This window comes from Monodelphis domestica, chromosome 6, assembly GCF_027887165.1.
Source record: "Monodelphis domestica isolate mMonDom1 chromosome 6, mMonDom1.pri, whole genome shotgun sequence".
Classification (NCBI taxonomy): Eukaryota; Metazoa; Chordata; class Mammalia; order Didelphimorphia; family Didelphidae; genus Monodelphis; species Monodelphis domestica.
In genome coordinates, this window is record NC_077232.1 from 300637259 (window position 1) to 300657980 (window position 20722).

At 44.2% G+C, this 20722-nt stretch overlaps 1 protein-coding gene across 4 annotated transcripts in view; it reads right to left on the bottom strand.

Moving 5' to 3' along the window:
- PDE5A (phosphodiesterase 5A) overlaps nucleotides 1-20722 on the bottom strand; it is a 166047-nt gene that overhangs the window by 35348 nt on the left and 109977 nt on the right. For all 4 annotated transcript variants that reach the window (XM_007495546.3, XM_007495545.3, XM_056803498.1 and 1 more), the window contains exons 12-14: nucleotides 10779-10925; nucleotides 4491-4616; nucleotides 944-1038 (exon numbers count right to left, since the gene is read on the bottom strand). In XM_007495546.3, coding sequence (XP_007495608.1) covers nucleotides 944-1038; nucleotides 4491-4616; nucleotides 10779-10925 — 368 coding nt within the window. The remainder of the gene's footprint in view (nucleotides 1-943; nucleotides 1039-4490; nucleotides 4617-10778; nucleotides 10926-20722) is intronic.

Below are 20722 nucleotides of genomic sequence, written 5' to 3' on the forward strand. Positions count from 1 at the left end.
AATAAAATAATTAAAATGCCCCATGAACTTTAGAGTGCTCTGTGAAAGATAGTTATGATGATCTTGGCAGCCAGGTAGCACAGTAGATAAGAGGGCCACCCCTGGAGTCAAGAAGACCTGAGTTCAGACCCAGCCTCAGACACTTACTAGCTGTGTGACCCCAGCAAAGTCACTAATCCTGTTTGCCTCAATTTCCTCATCTGTCAAATGAGCTAGAGTTGGAAATGGGAAACCACTGCAGTATCTTTGTCAAGAAAACCCCAAATGGGGTCCCAAAGGAATGAACATGATGGAAACAACTGAACAACAAGGATGATCTCATTCTTACCTATTTGATGATGTTATCATCATCATCATCATCACTCCCATCCTTAAGTAATATAATAATTATAATGGCCAACATTTATATATCATATTAAGGTTTCCAGGGCACTTTACCCATTTGATCATCACCGTAACTCAGTGAGATATCTGCTATTGGTATTCTCATTTTACAGATGAAGAAACTGAGGCTCAGACAGAGTGTATCAGAGACAGAATTTCAACCCATGTCTTTCTGGCTCCAAGGCCAGCCCTCTGGATGCCTCATTGGACCAAGGTCTTGGGTTCAGATCCTAGCTGTGCTCCAAGTCACTCTCTTGCCTCAGTATCTTTATCTGTAAAATGAGGAACTTAAACTCCATGGTCTTTCAGTGACTCAGTATCTGGGGAAAAGGACTGTGTTGATATTTCAGGTAAAGCAAATGCTCATTCTATCGGAAGTTCCTTGCAGGCAGGGTCTCCCTTTCTTTTTATTCCCTGTATCCCCAGGTACAGTGCCTGGCACATTGGAGGGGCATATTAAGTGTTTATTGGAAAGATGGTAGACAAATATCAAATGTTTCCCATCCTTCAGCCTCAGAGCATCAGGCCTGCCTTCTGCCCCTTCAGGAGATGCGCTTACCTCTGTATATAAGAGTTGTTCACCCCTCTGTGATCCAGGTCATGGCTCAGAGCAGCGATCAGCAAGGCCAGGATCTCCAGGTCAGTCAGCTGGTTCTTTGCACACATGGAATGGAGACACACACAGAAGAAAAAACACGAGTGCTGAGAACTATGGGATCTGGTGAAGTCTTGTGGGTGATTGTGGATACATTTCTGACGTGTCCTCAATATCTCAGCTACTTGCCTACCATTTTGGCCACTGAGCACCTTGTTATGGCTGGAACATCGTAAACCTTACTTCAGGTTCAGCTCTCTTAGCGGCATTTATTGAAAGACATAACCGGCATCCCTAGGAACATGCCTGCGTTTCACCTTATGTTGTGGGCATTTTAGACAACAACCTGGCCTCCACGAATCAGCTGTGGGCCAAACAGACTGCCGGGCTTCTCCTCGCTGTTCAGACTCCCTGCCTCCCATCCCCGCAGATTAGAGCCGATGTAGACTCTTGGTGCTATCAATGGCCTCCTTTGGACATTAACCTGACCAAATCCCTAAGAACAAAGAAAATCGGACCGTCCAAAGACATAAATGAAGCCAAGGAGCTGCCTCTGTGCAATCTGTCATTTCGCTTTTCTTTTACCTGGAAGGATGCGGGAGAGCTGACAATCCTGTACCTTTTTCAGAGATCTCACTAGGACTAACCAGATTTTCCACAGAAAAAATCAACCACACGATCCTCTTGGATTTCAGTCTAGAGGGGCCCTCACTCGCTCTGTTTCGGGGGGGGGGAGGAATTCCAGTTTGATCTTTTGGAATTTTAGCCCCTTTAATGGCCCCTCCCCACATTAATAACCTTGAATATCTTAAATGAGGACACTTTGCATGACTCGGGTTAGAAACTAGAGAAGGAAAAGCATTGCTTTGACATTTTATATGGGATTTTGGAAGCCAATCCTCTGGTAAGAGCTAGCCAGTGGAAACCAGAAGTCTATGAAACTAGACAGAGAGTAACTTTTAGACTTTTAACAAAAGACCCCCAAAGATATGCATACACATATGTACGTGTGTGTATATACACAAAGGCATATATATAAATGTGATCTCTTTATTTCTAGTATTTATTTTTCTTGAGTAAAGTCTATCTAAACATATATGTATATGTATGGACATAAATATACATATATGTAAAAGTGGTCTTTCTATTTCTATTGTTCCTTTATTTTTCCTGGGTAAAATCTATTTAGACAATGGCAAGTACAGCTTTGAAAAAAAGCCAAACTTCCCTGTCACAGCCTGGAATCAGACTCTAGACTAGCATTGATGAACCTTTTTGAGATCATGTGCCCAAACTGCACCTTTAAGCCACCTTTGAGCCCCCTGCATTACCCCAGAAAGCAGAGGGAGGAAGTGCTTGCATTGGTCTGCTGGACAGAGGGGCAAGGTAATGGAGAGAGGGAATGAGCAGTACCCTCCATGCCACTGGGGTACATGTACCACATCTTCACCAGCACAGCCTTAAACTGACTGAGCTGGATGAATCAATTCCCCTGAAGTTAGCAGCACCCAAGCTACATTTGCATTTCAGTCTGGAAAGTAACTAGTCTTGAAGCATTCCTAGTGTGGCTACATCCTTGGAAAGTTCTCTGATTGGCCATCGTTACCCGCTCCTTTGGCCAGTCGGTAGGATTACTTAGCTTTCTTCTATTCAATAAAATATGGAATATTCACTTATTTTATTGTATTTTTACCCGACAGGCTTCATGTAGGAAACCAGGAAGGTAATACAAGAGGTTTGTCATCTTTGGGAATCAGGGAAGCATAGACTTCCGAGCTCAAGAGGATGTCTCCGGTATATGGCATGCTGTTCATTTTGAGAAATGAATGATGCTTTGGACATCAGCGAGTGAGTGGTGATATCAGTGCAGTATACTGTAGTACCCCTTTCATGGTAATATGAACACCTTCGATTCTCTGGCGTGGCTTACTCCATTGTGACTTCATCCTGGTAGGTCTAGATCCTCAGAGATAGAACACCACCAGATGGTGACACTCAAACTCCACCATATGTTACAATCAAACTCTCGTAGAGTCCCAAGGGTTCAAAATCCAATTAGGAAAACACCCCCACTACTCGTTCCCTAGCTCTTGAGTCCCACTGATGGATTTCCCATGAACACAACCCACTACTTAAAATGTAATGGATCTAGCTGGTATGTGATACGTGTACAAGCAGCTACACAACACAATTCTTCTTCCTTTCTTTCTATCTCTATAATGCAAAATCTGACTTTTAAAACTTGAGCTTTTTATTCAGTGATGACAAACCCAACACATTTGTTTTCAATTCAGAATTCTTAACTTGTCCAGGATGACATAGTAATTACATGGTAGAAGCAGGATTTAATTCTCTCCCTGCTCCCTCATTTTATAGACAAGGAGGCTGAAGCTCAGAAAGGTGAACGGACGTGTCCAAAGTCACCGACTTAGTTGGGGAAGGGGACAGGACTTGAATCCAGGTCTCTCAATTTCCATACTGGTGTCCCTGACCTGTTGTGTGTTGAGAATAAAGGAGGGGAGATATGTCACTTTTTCCTATGCCACCATCAATACTGCTCTCTATTGACAGTTGCCACCTGCAGGGAAAAACATGATGGGGTTACGTGAAATCAGTCCCTTTTTCGGAAAGGTAATTTACATGAGCCATGATCTGCTCTGGGGAGAGTACCCCTAAATGGGTGAAATCAGAGATCCACAGGAAAGTGGAAATAAGGATACAAGGAAGGGACAGCTATAATGAGGTGAAGTGTCACCATTTTGTCCTTCCCTCAACAACAGAACTTAAGAGAGGCCTGGCTTCTTGAATTTGGAAGGGACTTTAGGGCACCTAGTCCAACTTACACTTTTCAACATATATAATGGGTAGGTGCCTAGATTCTGCCTAAAGATGCCCACAGTAGGGGAACCCATCCCTTCCAATTCCAGTTTTGGAGAGCTCTCATTGTTGGGAAGTTTTCTGAACAGTGAGTCTACATTTGCCCCTCCAAATATCCCTGCTCTCGGTTCTGGCCTCTGGGACCAAGTAGAACAAGTCTAATCCCTCCTCCAAATATCAGCCCTTTGCATCTTTGAGGAAGGTGATCATGTTCCCTCACGTCGTCTCCAGTTTGAGCATTCCTAGTTCTTCAATTACACCTCCTCAGGCATGAATTTGAGGGCCTTCGTGCTCTTGGAAAGTGTGTGGAATGAACTAATCCTCATTTTTAGGAAAGCCGTTTCTTCATTCAGCCGTGTCCAGATCTTCATGACCCATGGATCCTATCATTTTACTACTGTCCATGGGATGTTCTTGGCAAGAATACTGGAGTGGTTTGCCATTTCCTTCTCCAGAAGGAAACAGAGGCTACGTGATTTGTCCAAGGCTGCACATTTAGTGTCCGCAGTTGGATTTGAACGTGGGTCTTCCTGAGCCATCCAGCATGCCTCTTTCAGTAAGTAACCTTGGCATTAAAAATGAAACAAGTCAGAGGTATGATCTCAAACTTTGAGGAAAGGGAGTGGGCACCTACCTGAATTTTACCTGACTTTAATGCAGCAAACATGCACTGGGCTGTGTTAAAGGCGTGCCGCCAATTGTGGTAGGCTACATTCTTTCGATAATTCTTTTTGACACTTAGAATCCACCTGCAAAGAACCTTGAAAAAACAAACCACAAAGTATAATTTAGTTACATGTAACATTCTAATTCACATTTCTTCATCTTCTGACTCTCCTTGGGTCTCCGTATTGGTCTGTCTCTGGCTCCCTCTTATCTCCTTTCCATCATCCAATTTACCCAGAGATTATGCTCTTGTGCTGGTTGGTTGCTGTCGTTTGTATTCCCAGAATACATTCCCAGAAATGCCACTGTGTCTGGCTGTGGATGACCAGACCAATATGAGGTAGGACGGCTCTAGCACAGGTCAGGCACAAACAGCCCATGGGAGCATTTGGGAGGGAGATTTCGCTAATTCTGCACATCTCACATTTCTGGTGAGCTACTACAACTCTGCTTTGTTCATGGAGCAGAGCTTTCTTTGATGTGGGCACGCCAGGTGGGCATGATGATGGTCCTGGGCCAGTGGCATCCATGTCTCCGACTCTCCAATATAAAGGCATTTCCAAAAGCTCTTAGCTGCACCCAAGAAGATCCACCCACTGCCCTGTCCACTTGACACCTCTGGGAATGTATTTATATCCAGAACTCAAAGAAGAGGTCATCAAAAGCATTTCCCTGAGGACTATTTTCACTGTTTGACCTTGAAAAGTCCCTGTCTGGACTGCCTCTGTTTCATAGGAATCTAGATTTAGAACGAGATGGGCCCTCATAGGCAGAAAAGTGACTTGCCCAAGATCACACAGGTATTAAGTGGCATAATCAGGATCTGATCCTCTAGTTCAACCCCAGTTATTTTTCAAAAGGAGAAACCAAGATCTATAAAGATGAGCTTTGCCCAAGGTCACATGGGTAAATAGTGGCGGAGTTTAGACTCAAACTGGGCTCCTTGAACTCTGAATCCAATGCTCTTTCCCTCGAACCATATTTCCTCTATAAGGTAAGGAAGTTGGAGTTAATCTGGAACCTAGGACTTTTATAAAATGCTGCACTGCATAACCCAGCAGAGTTCCTGCTAGTCTACAATGAAAGGCTTTTATTCCTGTGCAAAATAAGCCCTCAAAGACTCTATTTAAAACCTTTTTTAAAAGATGGAAAATAGAATTTGTTCAAAGTCTCATATTTTGGGTTTATTTCAACCCTTCCACGGTGTTCTCCATAAAATTTCCAGAGTCACTGGACACAAGCCTGGTTATTCTGTTGATGGTGGCTTCAAAGCCTTGCGTGCTCTTTGGATGAGTAGGATCAGTCATGTCCTCTGAGAAGCGATGACACAAAGAGGCCTCCTTTATGCATGTCAGGTGCTCCAAAGAACGAGAACACACACTGCCTTGTGGGATATGTAAGAAGACAAACCCTGCAGAGGAAAAGCTCAACCCAGTGAGGCCGATGGCAGAAGGAGGCCCACAGGGCAGCTTGTCTTCTATCAGGTGCACAGGAAGCCAGATGCCCCTTATGGTCTAAGATTCCCTTTCCCTTTATGTCCCATTGCTGTCACTCCACCACCTCTGCTGATGGGAGGACAGGCAATGAGTCCTACTGACCCCCTGGTCCTTTGAAGAGTGCCAGCTGAAGGTGCGTCTTCCAAATCTACTCTAGGAAGGGGGTTTGTGGACTGGATTAGGTGCTGGATCTAAGATTCTTTTTTTTTTATTATTATTTTTAAACCTTATCTTCCATCTTAGAATCAATATTATGTATTGGTACCAAGGCAGAAGAGCAGTAAGGGCTAGGCAATAGGGGCTAAATGACTTGTCCAGGGTCACACAGCAAGGAAGTATCTGAAGTCACTTTTGAACCCAGGATGTCTTGTCTCTAAATCCATCGAGCCATGTCACTGTCCCCTAGATCAGAGATTCTTAACTCGTGTGTGTGTGTGTGTGTGTGTATGTATCCTGGAGCTCTTGGCAGTCTGGTAAATCCTTTGGCTTTCCTCTTAGAATGTTTTTAAATGCATAAAACAAAATATTAAGATTGCAAATGAAATAAATTCTATGATATATACAAAAAATAAGTTCATGCACCCAAGCTAAGAGCCCCTGTATCTTGGGTATCACTTTGTGAGCTGGGTTAGCAATTCATTTTGGATCCCTTGGTCATGGGATAGTAAACGAGAAGAAAGCATCCCTCGGATAAAAGGGATCTGTAAGGGATAAGAAAGGTAAGGCTAGTCTCCTTGGGAGGACTTGAAGCCAGGGCTGGGAACTTTCTTTGAAGGATGTGGAAAAGGAAAAAATAGACCAGACCAGCACTTCGTGTGATGTTGTAGAAACTTCTTGTTCCAAAAGAAAAGCATGGGAAATAAACAAGAGGACCTAGAGGTCTGATTTATAGGCTCAAGTGTTTACAGCAATCTGCAAACACCTTTCAGAACATGTGACATTGGAGGGCACCCAAATCGCCATCCAAAAGCCAAAGGTCTCTTAGACTTCTTTTTATCCTCCTAGGATATACTTTTTAGCTATGGCAACTGAAAAAAATAGAGAGAAATGCAAAGGGATCCTCAGTCCTGTTTGGCCCTCTTCTCTCTCTACAGTGAGTTTCAGAGCTGGCCCCCTGGCCAGAAGGGACAGAGAATCAGAGGGTTTTTTGATCACAGTGAGAAAGTAGCGAGACTTAGTCAATAAAATGCTGGACTTAGAGTCAGGAAGACCTGAGTTCAAATCCTGCCTCAGACTCATTTGCTGGGTGATCTTGGCCAAGTCCCTTAGCCCCTTTAGACGTCAGGCTCTAAGAGTACGAGGTTCCACATTTCTATGAAAAATGACCTGGTCAGATGAGATGACTTCTGGCATTCCTTGCAACTCTAGACCTATGACCCTGTGACCATTGAATTTTACAGGCGGAACGCTAAATGGGAGCTCTTCAAGCAATGACCAATGAGCTCATCTATTAAGGGAGGAACTAAAAACATTGATATTTTCACTCGGAAGGAAATGAGATGTGAACGAAGTTGCAACAAGTGCTCATGGATTTTCTGTAGAGATGCAAATAAAGGAGTTTCTCTAAGTAATCAAGCAACATTGTTTCATGGGCCAGTAAGCCATTTTACTTTGAAGGGTGCATGAAGAGCAAAAGCAAAGATAGAGTCCTGAGGATAATGGTGCACCCAAGAGTTGTGCCAACATCTGTCCAAGAGAAGGAAGAAGAGGAGGAAATAGGACGAAGAGCTCAGCCAGATCCTTTAGAAAAAGTCAATGCGGCCCACAAAACTTAGTGGCTTAAAAGGAAGGAATTCTGTTCAAGAGTCCTGCTAATATCTATAAGAATTAGTAGAAGACAAGCAGCAAGATGGGTAGCTTATCTTGGGAGGATGGCTAAGGCTACAGGCAGAAGCTGGCAAGCTCAGTGAGTCAACAGTGGTCAGCCATGAGAGCTAAGCAATGATGATAGAGGAGGACACTTTGCAGACATGTCAATCTGATAGGTCTCTCTGGTCAATAGAGAGGCTCATTCTCTTTCCATGGATGTATCTTGGAATGGCTGGCCAGCCCCAAGACTTGTTGCCCTTGTTAGCCATTACCCACTGTTGGCATCAGAAGAAAACTGAGACCAGACAGTTGATTGGTCAGCTGCAGATTCTGAAATTCCAGACAAACATCAAAGAAAAGAAAGGCTTTAGGGTTACAAAGGTTTCTATTGTTTGGCTTAAAATTTTTTGTTTTCTTTACTACTAATGAAACAGAAAGGCAGATTTGGGGAGCGGAGCTGTGGCAAAAAAAAAAAGATGGAATCTAAGGAAATGATTTTGCTTTCTGGACCACAGCTAAAAACAGATGAATGATGGGTTCTTGGATAAGAGCTGGAGTACTCTCAACAAAGGCCAGTGAAAATCAGTTTGCTTGGAGATCCATAAATCTACACTGAAATCAGAGGAGAATGTAAAGATACTACTCTAGGGGGCAGCTGGGTAGCTCAGTGGATTGAGAGCCAGGCCTAGAGACGGGAGGTCCTACGTTCAAATCTGGCCTCAGACACTTCCTAGCTGTGTGACCCTGGGCAAGTCACTTAACCCCTATTCCCTAGCACTCACCACTCTTCTGCCTATTGACTCCAAGATGGAAGGTAAGGGTTAAAAAAAAAAAAGATACTACTCTGTTGAAGGCATCACTCACCATCCTTCAAGACACCTCGAGTCAAAAACTCTCTGTACTCCCAATTCCACATCTCCTCCCAAATCTTCCTGTTTTGACCTCCATAACATTTCTCATAAATTTCTCCTCTTCTCTACTTCCATAGCCACTACGCTAGTTCAGGCCCTCATCACGTCTCATCTGGACAATTACCTCCTAATTACTCTTCCTGACTTGTCTCGCCCCACTCCAAACCACCCTTCCTGCAGCTGCCCTACTCAGTAAATTCCAGTTTAGGCAGATCAGGCAGCCCATTACCTCTAGGATCCAATAGAAGCTGGCATTTCAAGCCCTTCACACAGAGTTCATGGTGAAGAGGACAAAAGCCAACCATCGCTGGCTGTGTGCCCTACATAGAAGAATGGATTTCAAAAGGGCTCCGAGAAAAAAGAGGCAGGATTCCGTGGCTTAATAGTGTTCAGAGGAAGTTGGCTCAAGAGGAGCCAAAAGCTCTTCTGGGCCCACTAATGGTTTTGACGAGGAGGAAAGAAAGGGATTTTGAAAGGGACTGATATGACTACGCAGTGACGACGCAGATTTCTAAAGAGATGCAAGGAGGTCGGGTAATAGAAGATGACTATAACAGTATGGTATGGGCCTATAAGGATAATGAGGGAATTGGCTTCCCGAGAAAGAAGTGATGGAGCCTGAATCCAGACCAAAGCCAACTTTTTTCACTTCCTTAATTTATTTATTTTTTGCTTGAGTTTCCTTTTACAAAAGGATTAATATGGGAAAATGTTTTACATGATTGCACATGGAAGATCTCTAGGAGAGTGCTTACTATCTTGGGGGGTGGGAGGGTGGAGGGAGAGAATTCAAGACTTGAGAGAGACTCTTTTTAAAATATTGGAATCTGCTTTTTACATATAGTTGGAGGAAAAAATAAGATACTTTAAGAAGGAATAACGATGGGAGAGGTAAAGCCTGGAGGGAGCTGAGGTGGGCCGTGAGACTATGGGCAACCAAGAGAACTTTAAAAAATCAACAGCAACAATCACAGTCACATTAGGTCAGAGGAAGAGGAAGAACAGACCACTGTATGTAACTGACAAGGATTATAATAACGTACAAGAAATTAATGAACTCTAATGCTCTCCCAGACCACATGGAGATGCTGGTACATCAGACAGAATGAAAGGGATGATAGCCAATCAAGAAACATTTATTAAACGCCTACTGCATACCAATTCATCTCTCTGTTCTAGTCAGGCATTTAGGCAGCTCAGGGACACACTAGACAGGAAGTCCTGAATTCAAATTTAGACACAGATGCTTATTAGCTTGTGATCCTGGGCAAGCCACTTAACTTTTGCGTGCCTCAATTTCCTCATCTGTAAAATGTAAATGTACAATGTAAAATGAATAAAATAGCATCTATCTCTCAGAGTTATTTTGAAGATTAAATGAAACTATATTTGTAAGGTACTTTACAAACCTTAAAACACTATATTAAAGCTAGTTATTATTACTATTATTATTTTTTGATTACTGATTGTCAGGAAACATTTTTCATTTTGCGTTGAACTTAGTGTAGGCACCTGACCAGTTTAGCCCCCTGAAGCTCAGGACTCCCTGAGCTCAAGAGATCTGGCAGCCTCAGTTTCCCCTGTAGCAGGGACTGCAGATAGCTGCCACCATGTCCAGTGCCCTCCGATTTTATGGCTAGTGCTCTGTCCACTGTACCACTCACAAAGGAGAAACTGAGGTTAAATCAAAGGACTCTATGAGGTAGGCCATTAGTGTTGAAATTGCAGAGAGGTTTCAAAGACTCTTCAATATACAATTTGCAGCTGAGTGGAAGGGTTCATCCTGAAGATCCCTGTTGGCTGTAGCCATCTATGGAGCTATGCCTAGAGTCTGAGTTCCCCAAACAGGCATTGGGTGGCACTGGCTTCCCATCTGGGGAGGTACCAAGGCTGAGCACTCGGGCTGGTGAACCCAGGGTCATCGTGCTATTCAAACCATCTTTGTTTTCACAAATTCAGCTTTACAGGGAACAAAAATAGTCTCTGAATCATTCATGTTGATTAATTCCTCTTGGCCCATCTCCTCCCCTTTCCTCTTACCTCATGTTTCATCTGGAAATTCTGCACAAGGTTGAGGTCGGTGAACATCCGAATTGTGCAGAGGGCCGTGTCCAAATCAGAGAGCTCGAAGTCACTGAAGGAGAAGTCCATTATCTTGAGGGTTTGGGCAGATGGTATCATGGCGGCCTTAATGGGAGAGGGGGAGGAGGCAGGCAAAAAAATACCCAGAACAAAACCACAGTAGTTAGCAGTCACAGATGCTGCCTATCAGGAAGGTTCTTTGCTCTGTTGGCAAAATCAACACTTGAATTCTACCCTTCTAGAATACTTTAAGTTGTTTCCAGTTGCTCAGTACAGAATTGTGCTCCTCCAGAAGAGTTCCCTCCTCACCCTTGGTGAAAGAGATGGATGCTTGGTGGCATGTTTACGCCTAAAACAAACTCCATCTATTTTATGGTATCGGACACTGGATGTTGGAGGCAGAAACAATCTGCGTTTAAATTCCACATCATTCAGTGTCTAGCTGTGGGATCCCAGGATACTTACCTAACCTCTCTGGCTCAGTTTCTTTCTTCATTTATAAAATGAGAAGACTAGACTTGAAGATCCATCCAGCTCAAAATCTGTGAGCCAATCAGCCTCCTCTCTCTGCCAGGTGACCATTCTCAAACTAATTCATATTTCCATAGAGCTTGGAGTAGTGACATATGGATCAAAGGCTGGTCTTAGAGTTTGGATGACCTGGCTTCAAATCCTGCTTCTGATGCACAGATTGGGGATTTAACCTCCTACTGCCCCAAGATAGTTCTTTAAGCCTGCAAGTGTTAAATAAGTTACCGATCTGTGTTGTTGGAGAAAAAAATCACAGGCCCCAGTTTAAAAAAGTCTCCAAAACATTTTCTTTTTAAAAACCCAGCAAAGTGGGGAACACAAATATTCTTCTCATTTTGCAGATGAAGAAACTGAGGTTCAGAGTTTGTGTCTTGCCCATAGCAGCATAGTTTATAAGAAGCTGAGGCGGGATTTTAATTGAGGTCTCCTGATTCCAAGTTCAGTATTCTAGTCATTAGCTTCCACTACTCTCGGATAAGTGTGGGGTGAGGAGGCAAAGATGAAAAGGCTTTGGGCTGGAAGGGACCTCGAGCAATTCTCTTGTCTAAATCTGAAGCCCAAAGTTGGGACGTGCCTTGTAATCTTAAATTATAAAGGAGCTGTAATTTGGAGCCAGGACCTTTAATACCAGATCTCCTTCTACTAAACCACCCAGCCTCTGCTATCTGGGCACTGCTGTCTAGAGTTTATGGGGAGCCCCAGAAGGCTCTGACCTGAGAAAATAGTCCCTTCACAATCTCATGCCACATACTAGTGGCTCACTAGGGTCAATAAACTCAGTTTGTGAAAGTAAATGCCCCCGGGGTGGGTTGAGCTCAGTGGCCATACACACTGAGGTCAATTAATTTCATCTGATCAAGTCTCAGTGAAATGGTCTTGAATGGAGTTGAGAGATGGTGATGGAGCCCGAGAGCGGATAAAGTTAGAAAGGAAAAAAGGAGAAAAAGAAAGGAGAAAAGGGGTATAAGTCCAAGGACAGATCACATCCCTGTTTCCCTCTAACCTTCCTTTTATCTCACTTCCACTCCATTCCTCCTCCTTCCTCTTCCTCTCTCCTCCTTTCTCTTTTTCCTTCTCTTCCTTTCCTTCCTTCTTTCTCCTCCCCACTCCTCTTTCTCCATATTCTATTGATATCCTTCCACCCCCATCCTGGAAGCAATCTCTTCCAAGGCCAATGGCTTGCTACATTCTGTTAATCTCTACCTTTTGCCTTTACTAAAATAGGTCAGGTTGTGTGGTTACTCAAGGAAGACCACCAGTTTTTCCCCAGGTACCAAAAAAGGTTTAATGGAAAAGAATCTAGACTTGGAGTCAAGAGGGACCTTGGATACTTCCTAGCTGTGTGACCTTGGGAAAATCACTGTAAATCTCTGTATCGGTTTTTTTTTTCCCCATCCTTTAAGGGAGGGGACAGGACTTAATGGCCTCTAAGGCTCCTTCCAGCTTGATTATTTATGACCCTAGGAAGAAGCCATTCTGGTCCCAAGTCCAGAATTCACAAGAAAATAAGCATCCCCTGAAATACACATCATAACTCTTCACAGGCTGATCTAAGGGCCGAGAGGCACGGGAACAGAGGAGGATTTCAACTGTTTGGATAAACATCTTGGTTGTTTATCCCAACTAGAAATACCAGAGACAGCGAGCAGTCATCACAATTAAAACAAGGAGGTGAGAGGGGGGAAGAAGACCAACTTGTAACTCCTTAGAGAGGCCAACAGCTGCACAGTATTGCACCAGGCAACAGATGGCTTCCCCTGGGGGAAAGGAAGTGGTATTTTTTGTCCCCCCTTAAACAAAGAGCTGTGGGAAAGGCCGAATCAACGAATCAAGTAGCATGTGCTTCTCTTCCTCAGCCTTCACTCCCTCCCGACTCCAGAGTGACTTCTCTTGCATTCACCACAAGCCAGAAGATTTCCTCCTGGAAATGGAGCTCCATGGAGCTGGGCCCCAAGTTTTGCAAGTGTACCCCAAGGCTAAGCAAACATTTCCCCTGAACTCAGGACAAGAACTGATTAGAGCATTAGAGTGATAACATTTCCATAGAGCTTGGAGTAGTGACATATGGATCAAAGGCTGGTCTTAGGGTTTGGATGACCTGGCTTCAAATCCTGCTTCTGATGCACAGATTGGGGATTTAACCTCTTACTGCCTCAAGATAGTTCATTAAGCCTACAAGTGTTAAATAAGTTACCACCTAGAAGCCCCCTCAATACCAGGTAATTCAAAAGAGGGAAATTAGTGAAAGAGCATCATAAATTGGGGGTGAAGGGCAGCTGGGTGGTTCAATGGATAGAGAGCCAGGCCTAGAGACAGGAGGTCCTGGGTTCAAATCTAGCCTCAGACACTTCCTTGCTGTGTGACCCTGGGCAAGTCACTTGACCCCCATTGCCTAGCTCTTACCACTCTTCTGCCTTGGAACCAGTGTTTGTTCTAACACAGGAGTTAAGGGTTAAAAAAAAAATAAAGTAAGGAGGTAGAAGCCTAGAGAGAAGGGACTTGTCCAAAATCTTATACATAGTCAGTCACAGAGACTGTATTCGAATCATCCTCTGATTTCAAAGCTATCAGTCTTTCTGCAGACCCATGATGTTGCTCTTGGAGGTATCAGTCAACCCAAAGGACTGAGCCTGAGGGCCCTAGTTTGGGTGTGGGGCGCAGGAAATGGTTGCAATGAAAACTCTAATTCCTGAAGCTTTGGAGATCATATTTTGCTAACATGTGCCTTAGCTTTAGCTTTCTTTCCTGTGGTCTACAGTGGATTATCTAGTCTGAAACAAACTGGTGGGAGGGAATACAAGAGCTGGAGACAGGAAGAGAGAGTGCAAACGAAACAGAAATCTAGAATGAAACTTCCCACTGAAATGATATCATTTTGCGAAGGGCAGGCCTATCTGGTACATTTGTGTGGGCAGGCTACAAGCCTGAAATGGGAGAACAGTATTGACTTGTGTAACAATCATGAAGATTAAACTGAAAAAACAATTTTTTTTAAACCCTCACCTTCCATTTTAAGAACCAATACGGTATATTGGTTGCAATGCAGAAAAGTGGTCAGGGCTAGGCAATGGGGGCCAAGTGACTTGTCCAGGGTCACCCAGCTGGGAAGATCTGAACCAGGCCAGATCTGAACCCAGAACGTCCGGTCTCTAGGCCTGGCTCTCCATCCACTGAACCATCCAGCTGCCCCCAAGAATAAACGTTTAAAAATGGCTTCTTTTTTTCTTTACAGTGTCTGACCTGTTACTGTACTACACTCTTCATTTCACCTGTGTATAGGGGGACATTCACTAATGATACCAAATCATCTTGCAGAAAATAGCCTCCCTTCCACGTTCACAGCCTCCAACCACGGTGAGGAGCCTTAGAAGGCTTGACATTGATGGAAAATAAGGCAACACTGTGGTTAGATAAATAAAAGAAAGAAACTCATTCCATTTGGTCATTTAAAATTCCTGAGTCTCTTATTTTGGGTGTGCGGTTCACATAAAGTCTATATTTAGTAGCTGGTCTCTGGTAATCTCAGGAGGAAACAGGGAAGTGGGACGGCAGGGCTCGTCCATTGGTCCAATCCTCCAATCTTTATACAAGCAAAAATCCATCTTGTTCACGGCGAAGCTTAGCTTGCCTTCAGCCTGGTGGCTGGCTGGAGTCCCAGCTACCATAACAAAGGCTATGGAAACCTGGAAGCGGCTCCCCGAGGACCCAAAGACATGTGGCTCGGAGAAGGCCCCTGACTCACAAAGTTGTCTTGGAAAGTAAATGGAATTAAGAAAGAAGGGCAGCTCCTGAACTCTGGCCCGTGAGAAATGTCAAATTCTTCCACTCGCCATTGGCATTTTCTAAGGGAGCAGATTGTCCCAATGCTTGATGCCGATATAAAAAGGAAAGCCATATTTCACGAGCCTTGCCATCTTCATGACTCTTTTATTTCATTAGTCACAAGTTGCCTCATAGGTTTTTTTTAATTGATTAGTCAAATTACTGAAGTCTTTGAAATGATGTCAATATGAAGGAGCAGGGCAGAGGAAGTCTCAGAGAAGTGGAAGATTGCCCTCCATCCCATTAGGTGTTCAGGTGATCATATAATCAGATTTGGAAGAGATTTTAGCGGGCATCTGGTTCAATCTACCCATTTTGTAGATAAGGAAACTGAGGTCCAGAAAAGTTAATGATTTGACCAAGCTCACACGGGTGGTAGGCTGTAGAGGCAAGATTTGAAAGCAGTTCCTCTGGCTCTGGAGCCAGTGTGCTCTCTTTGGCATCACACAATGGAAATTGTCCCTGTTGGATTGGAAGCTCCTTGAGAGAGGGATTCCCCCCCTTTCTTTGTATCTTAGAACTTGGCCCAGGACCTGGCACTCAGGAGGTATTTAATAAATGCTCCCCGAAAGACTGACTGATAATAGTTTGGTGTTCTAGGGAGACGAAGGGGCAGTGGCTGTGCTTCAACAGCATCGGAGCACTGCGCCTGAAGTCAGGAGGACCTGAGTTCACATGCGTCCTCAGACACTCCTACTGTGTCAACTCGGGGCAAGTCACTGAACACTGTTTGCTGTGGAGGCAGCTGGGTGGTGCAGTGGATAGAGGGCCATGTCTAGAGTCAGGAAGACCTGAGTTCGGATTCAGCCTTAGATTTTTATTGGCTCTGTGATCTCGGGCAAGTCACTTAACCTCTGTTTGCCTTCATTTACTGGGGGAGGAAATGGTGACCACCGCAGAACTTTGCTGTATGGGCATGCTCTGGTCCACAAGGTCACAAAGACCTGGATGTGTGCAGCCACCACCCTGGGAAGCAGGTGCTATTATTATCCCCACTTTACAGTTGAGGAAACTGCAGAGGAGAGAAGTTAAATGACTTGCCCAGGATCACACAGCTAGTAGCAGATGAGTTAGGATTTGGACTCGGGTCGTCCTATCAACACTTATCCACTGTGTAGCCAATGCCCAGTGACAACTTATAGCTACAGGTTGCAATATAATAACCAGTAATCACTTTAATCAACAAAACAAATGAAGAAACTGCTTCAATCTGAAAAATGTAATAATAAATAACTAATAAAAATAATAACTAATTGGAATAATCCTAATTAGCTAGCATTTACACTGATTTCAGGTTTGAAAAGCACAAATTTACAAATATTTTCTCATTTTATCTACACTGCCATCTTGTAAAGAAACTGTTACTATTGTGCCCATTTTATAGATGAGGAAACTAGGAAAGCAGGCAGCGTTTAGGTGACTTAAGGGTCACATAGCCAGCCTCTAAGGCAGGATTTGAATTCAAGTCTTCCTGATTCTGAGTCCAGCTCTCTATTCACTGCACCATGTATGTGTAGGTGTACTAAATCCCACCTTCTCCAGGAAGCCTTCCTCAAAGCCTTTTAAGTCCAGGATCTTCCTTCTATTTCCTATTTCCTATTTCTCATGCATAGAGCTTGTTTGCATGCTCTCTCCTCCATTAGCATTCTCTTTTGCTTTTCTTTGTATCCCAATGGCTTAGCACAGTGCCTGGCCCTTAAACCTGCTTATCAAACCCTATACATACATGTGCATACAAGTACCCATGGAGGCACGGGCAAGCCAACATGTGACACACATAATACAAATGCACAGACACACATGTAACATGTACATGTACACACAAGAGAAAATCAGTACACACACAATGTGCTTCTCTATGTCAATATCCCAATTACAAGTGCAGTATTATATGCAAGGCAGCCACTGCCACCATACATCCTCTTGCCCACAAGGCATAGCAATAAGAAGCATCCGTGATTGCATCCACACAGGCTGGGATCCGAGCTGACGGAGGTCATAACCCACCCGTGTCTGACTTAGTAGATAAGCCCATGGGAGTTGCCTGATCCACAAATAGGTTAAGACACTTTCCCCAGGGTCACAACAGCCATGCAGATATTGACCCCCTTCTTTTTGATTCCAAAGCCAAACTTCCCTCGACTGCTGAGAGAGTTCACTGGAGGTGAAGTGACTTGCCCACGGTCTCCCAGCTCTTGCCTGTGGCCAGAGATGGGACTTGAACTCTCAAATGTTTTCTGCCCTCAATCCCAGCATTCTCTCCATGGTGTCACCTAATTTTCTCAATAATAAGAGAAACAAGAGTTTGCCTTTCCATTGGGTGTCCCAACAGTCTTAGTTGCACTTAAGACTTTGGGGACATTCTATGTAAACAGAACAATCCATTTTCCAAAACCCTTTATTCCCCCAAACTCTCTGAGGCAAGCAGTACTAGGGTAAACACCCCCATTTTACAGAGGGGGAAACTAAGGCTCAGAAAGAGCATGCTGCTAGTATCTTTTTCCTTCTTGCTCAAAATTACAAGGAGGAATGAAAAGATAATCTTCAGATTTTTTCAGAAAGGACTTTCTACTTCTAGAGAAACATGACCTAATGGTTTAATTGAGCTCTTGGAAGTAGAACTCGTTCTATTTATTAGTTCTGATTTCCTTAAAAGAACATGAAACAGTCTTTCACCCCATTTTCACCCTGAAAGGAAGTTAAAAAGCACTTAGCACTCCTGGATGCTTTAGCTGCATCTGGCCACAGGGTACGGATGCATTCCAAGTATGGATTTCAATTCCTTACTTACTATAAACAGAGTGGAGGAATGGGAGGCAGGAAACCTTGGACATTTACTAGCCGTGTGACCCTGGGCTGGTCACTTCAACTGTCTGAACCTCAGTTTCCTTACCTGTAAAATGAGACAGTGGGCTTTGACTTCTGGGGTGCCTTATGGTTTTGAATCTTTGAATTACTGACCCAATATTATTCAGAGAATCCACTGCTCAAAAAGGGAAGTACTGCACTGAAGTGAGAAATGAATGAAAAATCATTTATTCGGTTCTCAGTAAATGTCAAGCCCTGGCCTAAGCACTGAAGATATAAACCCCAAAGCAAGCTAGATCGAACTCTGGTCCAAGAAGCTCGTGTCCTCATCGGGGCTGACAACACACAGAGGAGGTTTTAGTTGCAAGTCAGTTGGAAAGGCCCAGGGGTCCTTGAGGGGCACCAGTGAAGCAGGCAATAATCATCATTTCCATGGATAAAGCCATTACTGATTTGATTGGGAAGCTATTTGGCAGTGCTGACGACTTTGGTGGGGAGAACTATGGGGGCTGAGCAAGCCAGGGAGGGAGCGCCCGTAGAGGAAGCTGTCAGCTGGCATCCCAAGGACTGTTTCCCTGGATGATGGCCTCAGGGGCCAAAACGGTTGCAGCATGTGTGATCTGGAGACTCCTAGGCCTCCTGGGCTTCCCTGGCCATCAGTGGCACTGAGTCAGCAAGCATTCATAGTACTGATGACAGTGTAGACCCTTCTCAACAGGGGTCATTCCTGTTCTTAATGGCCGGGGGAGGGAGGTCTGCGTGAAAGGGCTGGTGGTCTCTGTCTGTCAGGATCGGAGGGAGGGAGCTCATCAGAATGGGGATGCTCTCTGGAGATTTGTGGACAACAAGAAGGGATGATGCATCCCTCTGGCCTCTCCTGGGCCTAGCAGAGACTTCTGCACATACAGCAAGAAAATGGGAATTCTGTCAGGGTGGTCAGGATTTTGCCAAGGCAGATCTCAATGCCATCCTCCTGGAGGAGACCATCATTGTGGGGCAGCTGGATGGCTCGGTGGACTGAGAGACAGCCAAGGTGACCTCAGACACTTCCCAGCTGTGTGACCTTGGGTAAGCCACTTGACCTCCCTTGCCTATTCCTTCCTGCTCTTCTGCCTTGGACCCCATCCACAGAATCAATTCCAAGACAGAAGGTAAAGGGTTAAAAAAAGAGACCACAGATGTGAGTTAGGATGGGAGAGCCATCACCAAATGGCCACTCTTCCCCTTCAAATGAACCAAGCTGGTCTCTGGGTCACAGACCCAAAGCCCTCGTCAGACCATAACTGTTGCTTTTCCAGAACGGGAAGATTTACCTGAGCTTCAGCTCTTTGAGGACCCCTTTGGGAACCGGGGAAAGCTGCAAACCACCAGGGGGCACTTGAGAGTTTTACACTTCAAAGGCACTGAATATACCTTTTTTCAAGACTGAGGTGAGAAATAGGAATGTTTAAATGCAAACCTTAAAAATCTACTACAGAAACTAGACCAGCCGAATTTATTGCCATTTCAAATGGTGTGAAATCCGTCAAGGGCTCTTAAGATATTCTGATTTTGTATGCGATGGGAACAGTAAAAACTATGTCTTCCTGGGGCAGCTTAGTGGCTCAGAGGATTGAGGGCCAGGCCCCGGAGAGATAGGAGGTCCTGGATGCCAGTCTGGCCTCAGACACTTTCTAGCTGTGTTACCTTGGGCAAGTCACTGAACCCTCACTGTCTAGCTGTTACTGCTCTGCCTTGGAACCCATACATAGGACTGATTCTAAGATGGAAAATAAGAATTAAAAAAAAAACAAAAAACTATCTTCCAAGGCAAACAACTCCCCCCGGACTACTCCCCTACCTGTGGCCTCCTCAAAAGAATCTCCAAGTAAAGAAAATAACTGCCCTGTTAGCTCAAGAGAGATACAGTGGCCTAGTGAACTACGGGGAGATAGAAACGAGGGAGAGCCCGATAAATCTCTCACATTGTGGGAGGTCCTGATATGAAAACACAGGAGGGATACCAACCACCCAGGTGCTAGGGGGGAGCAGACAGGCACAATCTGCATAAGCCCCGCTATCAATAAAAAGAGCTCTCAATTTTCTACTTGGAACTCTATGACATTTTCAGAATCCTTCCCAAGGTTCCAGGCAGGAGTGACATTTTGAGCAGGTGCACGCTCTCCTTCTACCAAGGCTTTCTTCCCTCTCTTACTGGTTGTTCATCTATGACACTCATCTACTTTCCCTCTTCCCTCAAGATCATATTTCATTTGTTTGTCCTTCTAAGAAATTCTCAGGCATATGTTGCACAATTTGTAGTAGCTTTTCCACTTCCATCCTCGAAAATGTGACATTAAAGAAACAATCGCCTGTTTACGAGAGGCTATAGAATCAAACCATCCATTTTTAACTCAAGCTTTATAGCTCCTCCTCTAAACTATGGATACCATTACTGCATCTTTGAGAGGGAACTGAATCTTGAGAAAGAAAGAATTGAACTGTCCTCTGGAACGTTAACTGATCTGACTGGAGAAAGACGATGTGAAGCACAAAGATAAAGAGGACTAACAAACCGTTCTTGAGACTGAGAAAGTTACTTTATCTGAGAAAGATTAAAAAAAATGTTTTCTGACAGAACTGAGCTTTCACTTTTATGATGTGGAAGTGGCCTAAAGACAGTTCTGGTGAGATTCTGGTAGCCAGTGAGAGCAGAAGACTAAGCTCTGTGTTTCCAGAAATGAGGAGAAGTCAGCAGCTGC